Below are 6904 nucleotides of genomic sequence, written 5' to 3'. Positions count from 1 at the left end.
GAAGGTTTTGCCTCCAATAAGGATTAATTATATCTTAGTTTGGATCAAGTACAAGATACTGATTTATTATTTCAGAAAAAAAGAAATGATTTTCAAAAATTAGAATTATTTGATTAAAATTGAGTCTATAGGAGATGGCCTTCTCATAATTCTGAGCTTATATATATATATATAATATAATATATATAATAAATTACTCCAATTTAGCCTTCTGTCAAAAAAAATCCATCTAGAGCTGTCTCTAAATTCCATCTAAAGTGGAATAACCCTTCATGACACCAAAATGTCAGTCAGATCAGTCCCTGAAAATAATTCCAAATGCTTTGTATTTTGCTAAAGAACCATGCAATTCTTTCTTGAAACGATCTATTGCTCCTGTCAGCAAAACTGCTCCAGGGAAATAATGTATGATTTAACTCCTAATTCAAAAAATAAACTAAGAAAAATACCCTGAATTGCCTGTGTAATGTATTTTGCATCCAAGGTGATCTATGCCCCCTTGATAGGGAAATAAAGATAACCAAACAGAACATTTCTCTTTATCGAACAGCTTTTGCTGAGAAACATCTGCTGATCGTTTGTTGTCAGCTTCATTATAGTATTCTTGGCATAATCCAAAGTTCCTTTTCCTTTAGAATAATTTCTGTTTGCCTCTAAATATAAATCTGCTCTCTTCCAAGAAGCTTCTTCTCCTTATAGTGATGTTTGCAGGACACTTCAAAGTTGATGCCTATTGAAACCTTCCTTTCAGCTATGATTGTTTCCCGAAGTATAATAACAAGCCAATGGGTGACAGAGAACAAAACCATCTTTTCATAAAATTCACCCCTGCCAATGGTGTAACCAATTACCACCAGAAAATACACCCGCTGCTAATAGTGTAACCAATAACCACAAAATAAATCAGTATCCAGTAGTGATACGTCTAAACAACTGAACTTGCTGAGTTTTCTTAAGAATGTTTCATCGCTCATCTGAGCGGCCTCTTCAGTTCCACTGTACAGTACGGAATTGTCCTGGATAGGAAAGGGCAAGTAAAGCCTACATTTTCCTAGTGTGTATATAAGTTGGGCACATCTCCCCCACCAAAATGGCATTATTTTTACTGCACACATCCCCTCCATTTGCCAGCGCCATCACATTTTTCTAAAACAAACAGCACCTTTCACCAGGGGCCATTTCCCCTCTGACACATCATCAGTGCATTTATATCTGTCAACAGCACATACAGTATGTGATGTAAAGTGCATGCAATTGAAGAAGGCAGGCTAACACAGGCATAATTTACTATGATGACAAGTCCTGCTTGGATTGAGCACTGTAATGGTTAAGCCAAGCTCAGGGGAGGGGGTTCGGATTTAAAAATAGGAGCAGACAGCTAGAGCAGAGTTTCTATAGGACCCAGCAATGCCATCTCTCCATTGGCTGAAGGGTGTGTTTATTAATCTGAGTTGTGAAGAACTGAGCATGTTTATGAGCCAACAGCCAAAGGAAATTCCTGAGGGAGGGGGCTGAGTGGGTTAGAGGAGTAGACGGAATCCTATGTGATTAAGGGGGTGCCGCAGCCTTTACTGTTAACCTTTGAACAACCAGAGTGGCAGGTATTTAGAGATTTTAAAGAGGCTCTTCAGTGATTCAATTCTTGCGTGGGAGGGTTTACATGTAATTTAAACCCATGCAGGCAAAACAGCCACCAAACTCAAAGTGTGTTGTGTAAAAAACAGACATAGAGAAAAAGAAGAGAAATTGATCAGTGCACATTCCCTGGTCCCCTGTCATATCAGTAATCTATGCAGATGCATGTATTTACAAAGACAGGGGGTTTTTAGTTACAAAATTATGATCATAAGATTGACAAGCCACCATACCACGTCAAGGTAAAACCCATATGGCGGTCCCTTACTATTTACCTCTGGTCATATTATCAAATGCTAAAGCCTCCCGGCATAAGAGCATTACCTGAAATACAGGTCTCCCGACCTGGGCATTGGTTTCAATCATAGGGCTTAGTCCTCCCCAGCATTTAAGCTTTTAAGAGAGAGAAAAGGTATGGGTGTGGGGGTGCTGCAACCACATGGAAGCCTGGCCTGCAGCATAGCTGCTAAACTTTTGAGCAGTAACCTGGTTTTAACATTATGTTTCAGTGGGATTTCAACATGTATTATATGAAATAATGTGTGTCACTTTTAATAGCTAGATGAATTGGGTCACAATAAGTTTTTACAATATTTATTAGAGATCATATTTTGTAATTTTACACTTTGTGAGAGGCTTTTATAAATTTGTAAAATCTCTATTATGCACTTTAAGATGTATATCACTGATAGTTAATGAAAAAAGTTTTATCTATGATGAACTGTGTGTAGCCATATGGGAGTTATAATTGCACAATGCATTTTAAGATGTATATCACTAAATAGTTAATGAAAAAGTTTTATCTATGATGAACTGTGTGCAGCCATATGGGAGTTATAGTTGCACAATGCACTTTAAGATGTATATCACTAAATAGTTAATGAAAAAGTTTTATCCATGATGAACTGTGTGCAGCCATATGGGAGTTATAGTTGCACAATGCACTTTAAGATGTATAACACTAAATAGTTAATGGAAAACTTTTACCCATACTGCACTGCTGGTAGTCACATGAGATTATAAATGATTGTTTTTGGTTGTTCCTTTTTACACTTGATAAAGGGCGTGGGCCCGAAACATGTTGTGTAACTCATTATCCCAATAAAGAACTTTGCAGACAAGTTGCTGCCCTGGATTTGTTCCACAACTACTGAATGCATTGAACTATTGGGTATTACACACAGAATACCTGTGGAAGAAGCCAACAAAGAAATTCGGTGAGCTTGCTCTGAATACTATATTTGCATCTTTTACTGTGTATATGAGAGTAAGGCTTTACCAGTGACAAGATGTCACAGCTGGGAAATGAGCATAAAGGAACAACCACCACGTTTGCATATAGCAATCATGAAATCGAACGTATCTTGGGACAAGGTGAAAACATAGCCTTAAACTTGGGGAGCTCGAATAAGAGGGAACCCATCGAGGAGCTATTGCTCCTGGAGAAAAGGATTTTAAATCTAAAACTGCACCGGTCAACTTTGGCTGAATATGTCCGCTCGAATATTATACCAAGAGGGTTGCGAGTGGTTAATAAACCAAACCTGTGCACTACTATCCCACTGATGAATACAAGGTGGCAAGAAATCAGCAATAAATGTTCTATTGACTTTATGGTGCTTACAATTGAATGCCTAGATGTGGAGGTGAAAGAGTTAACAGAGGAGTCTCTGAGAGTTAAAGCTGAAGTGATTGACAAGCTGGGAGCAACGAGAGTTGATGCTGCTATGGCAGATCACGCTGATACTCTGACCAAGTTACAGACGGAGATAACAGAGAGAAAAAGGCGTAAGTTCTTACGAGACCGCAATGATTATGATAGCGGTCGTGTTTATTCCTGGAAAGAGGAGCGTAACAGGGACCGCCTAAACAGAAGAGTGGAAGCCCCGCCCCTACAAACAGGAAACTACCAAAGAAGTGTGGAAGAGCCGAGGAAACTTAACTGGCAGAGAGACCTTAGGGAACGCTATGGAGGGAATTCCAGACTACCTCGTTATACATCTAAGCAGTATTACAACTCTTTAACTTTAGATTCCTCGGCATATACAAGCACTGAGGACGAGGAATCGATTCCCAGCAAAGCTGACCATTATTTTTTAGGCGCACGCCCAAAGGAAGGGCCTGGAGCAATAGGGAAGAAAAATCCACGCTACCCGATAGAGAGAGACGCCTATCCTCAGCGGTATCGAAACAACAGCAACAACCAGAGGAGGTAAATCAACTTGTGGTTAATTTATCCTCTGTTACACTTACTGAGACTGAACTTAAAGTCCTTAATAAAGGCCTAGGCTTTGTACCTAGTTATTCTATAGACCTTTTCGATTGGGAGGTGGACTTTTATAAGTTTATTCGCTCTGCTAAACTTAAAATGAATTTTTCAGGGGTAAAACCTAACACTGCTATGCCTGATTTGAAATTGCCGATTTTGAAAAAGAAAAGTACATTTATCCCTGATGTAACATGTGGGGCCCTCGAAATGTTTACACAGGTGGTCACTGAGGAGGTGAAAAAAGTGTGGGGTAACAATAGTGGGGTCCGCAATAATCTTAATTATGAAGAAAGGAAAGCATTAACCACCCTTAAAAACAATAAAGATATTGTAATAAAAAAGGCGGATAAGGGGGGAGCGGTGGTCATAATGGATATATCTGCATATAGAACAGAGGTTATGAGACAATTGGAGACCCCCGGGCACTATTCCCTAATTGAAAGCGATCCAACAATTAAACTTAAAACGTTAATTGATACAATGGTGTTTGATGCTTATACTGCAGGAACAATAGATAAGAGCACTAAGGAATATCTTATTACAGACTTTCCCAGAATACCAATGCTGTATATATTGCCAAAAATTCACAAAACACTAGAGAACCCACCTGGAAGACCCATAGTGTCCGGAATAGGGTCAGTACTTGAACCCCTCTCCAAACTCGTTGATCGACATCTACAAGGTTTAGTTTGTAATTTGCCTACATGCCTTAAAGATACGAATGAGTTATTGTTAAAATTGGATAAGGTTCATAATATATCCCCAGGTATTTGGCTCTGTAGTATCGACATACAGAGCCTTTTTACTTCAATACCCCAAGATGAGGGGATTAAATGTGTGGAGGATGCTCTCTTGGAAACTAATTTGTCTAACTCATATGTTTATTTCTTAATTGACTGCCTTGAAATTGTATTAAAAAAGAATTATTTCAAATTTGACGATCTTTTCTATTGGCAGAAACAAGGGACGTCGATGGGTTCAGCGGTCGCCCCATCCCTTGCAAATTTATTTGTATATGATTTGGAGAATAAATTATTTCTGAGAGAGCCATATTTGCAGTATATTAGATGCTACTATAGGTATGTGGATGACATACTGATCCTTTGGGATGGACCGTTAGAGGCATTTAATAATATGGTGGATACTGCAAATGAGGCCCACAATACAGTCAAATTTACCAGTGAGTCATCCAACCAAACTATTAGTTTTTTGGATGTACAAATTAAAATAGAAAATGGGGGCCTATGTACAGATTTGTATCGGAAACCAATGGACCGAAATAATCTCCTCCACAGTAAGAGTTTCCATAACCCACGAACACTGGATGCGATCCCTAAGGGACAATTTATGAGAGCCAAGAAGATAGCATCCAGTGAAGTGGGTTATAAACATGCAAGTAGCGATCTGACAGAAAGGTTTCTGCAAAGGGGATACCCCAAAGGTAAACTTAAAGCAGTGGTAGAAGAGGTGAAAGGGATGGACCGTGCTGCTTTATTACAGCCCAAACAAAAGCAGGGTGAGACGGATAGATTAACCTTCGTAAGTACATACGACAAAAGGAGTAAGAAGGTAGAAAAGATAGTGAAACAATATTGGCCACTTCTGCAAACTGATGCTATCTTCGGAAAAGTTTTTTCGAATCCCCCGCGGTTCTCGTATAAAAAGGGTAAGTCAATAAGAGACACATTATGTGCCATTTCAAGAGTGGATAATAGCAATACTGTGTTTAAAGGTACACCAAAAGTAGGCACATACCCGTGCATGAATTGCAACTGTTGCAATTCCATTATAAAAGGACCTTGTATAAATCATCCCATTACAGGTGAGGTAATCAAACTAAAGTCATACGCCACATGTAAAACCAGCCACGTAATTTATGCTCTGAAATGTCCCTGCGGGAAAATGTACGTAGGGAAGACAATAAGGTCTGTCAGTACTAGGATAAAAGAGCATAAAGGCAATATACGCAATTTTAAAAATGATACCTATACTGACACTCCTGTAGCCAGACATTTTGATACTGTAAAACATAATGTATGTCAGCTAAAGTGGATAGTGTTAGAGACAGTAGCAAAACCCAGTAGAGGAGGTGATCATAACTTGATACTATTGCAGAGGGAGGCCAGATGGATAAAGCGCTTGGATAGTGCTTATCCGAAAGGGTTAAATGAGCAGTGCAATTTATCATGTTTTCTTTAATAGTAATGGCTTGTCGTCCTTTGTTCCCAGGAATTATAACTAGATTCCAAGTTGTAATGACATGGAACTCCTGCTGCATTTACATATGGGTGAGTCCATTCAATCAGGAGTCTTTATATATATATATCGTTTATTTTTGAATTGGTAACTATAATATTGCAACCTTGTTGCTAAGAAAGATAATATATACATAGAAGCCAGTGATAGGAAATAATTACAGAATGTCTTAGAATAGCAACATACGTTGCGAGATTAGAAGGTACTGTTAAATTGATATAATAGAAGTGCTAAATTGATACAACATAAAGATTTCAAGTGAATTGGATAGGCTAATGGCAATTTCCTTGTTTTTACAGGTCTTTTACAGGTTAGGCGGATTGAGCAGTAACCTGGTTTTAACATTATGTTTCAGTGGGATTTCAACATGTATTATATGAAATAATGTGTGTCACTTTTAATAGCTAGATGAATTGGGTCACAATAAGTTTTTACAATATTTATTAGAGATCATATTTTGTAATTTTACACTTTGTGAGAGGCTTTTATAAATTTGTAAAATCTCTATTATGCACTTTAAGATGTATATCACTGATAGTTAATGAAAAAAGTTTTATCTATGATGAACTGTGTGTAGCCATATGGGAGTTATAATTGCACAATGCATTTTAAGATGTATATCACTAAATAGTTAATGAAAAAGTTTTATCTATGATGAACTGTGTGCAGCCATATGGGAGTTATAGTTGCACAATGCACTTTAAGATGTATATCACTAAATAGTTAATGAAAAAGTTTTATCCA

At 37.9% G+C, this 6904-nt stretch overlaps 1 protein-coding gene across 2 annotated transcripts; it reads left to right on the top strand.

Annotated features, from left to right (window-relative positions):
* Nucleotides 1–2755: 2755 nt before the first annotated feature.
* LOC121393828 lies at nt 2756–6603 on the top strand. Of its 2 annotated transcripts, XM_041563470.1 has the most exons (3): nt 2756–3847; nt 6134–6192; nt 6460–6603. In XM_041563470.1, exons 1-2 carry the CDS (start codon nt 2925–2927, stop codon nt 6144–6146), a joined length of 936 nt encoding a protein of 311 aa, XP_041419404.1. In that variant the 5' UTR covers nt 2756–2924; the 3' UTR covers nt 6147–6192; nt 6460–6603. The 2 variants fall into 2 exon arrangements, 1 of the variants encoding a protein (XP_041419404.1); XR_005961393.1 differs by having other exon boundaries at nt 2763–6192.
* Nucleotides 6604–6904: the final 301 nt, after the last annotated feature.

The sequence above is a fragment of the Xenopus laevis genome, chromosome 5L (genome assembly GCF_017654675.1).
Source record: "Xenopus laevis strain J_2021 chromosome 5L, Xenopus_laevis_v10.1, whole genome shotgun sequence".
NCBI classification, from domain to species: Eukaryota; Metazoa; Chordata; class Amphibia; order Anura; family Pipidae; genus Xenopus; species Xenopus laevis.
This window is presented reverse-complemented; position numbering and strand designations above follow the sequence as displayed.

Bases quoted from the DNA above. Each gene is read 5' to 3' on its own strand.
- LOC121393828 (XM_041563470.1), top strand. From the start codon at position 2,925: ATGTCACAGCTGGGAAATGAGCATAAAGGAACAACCACCACGTTTGCA.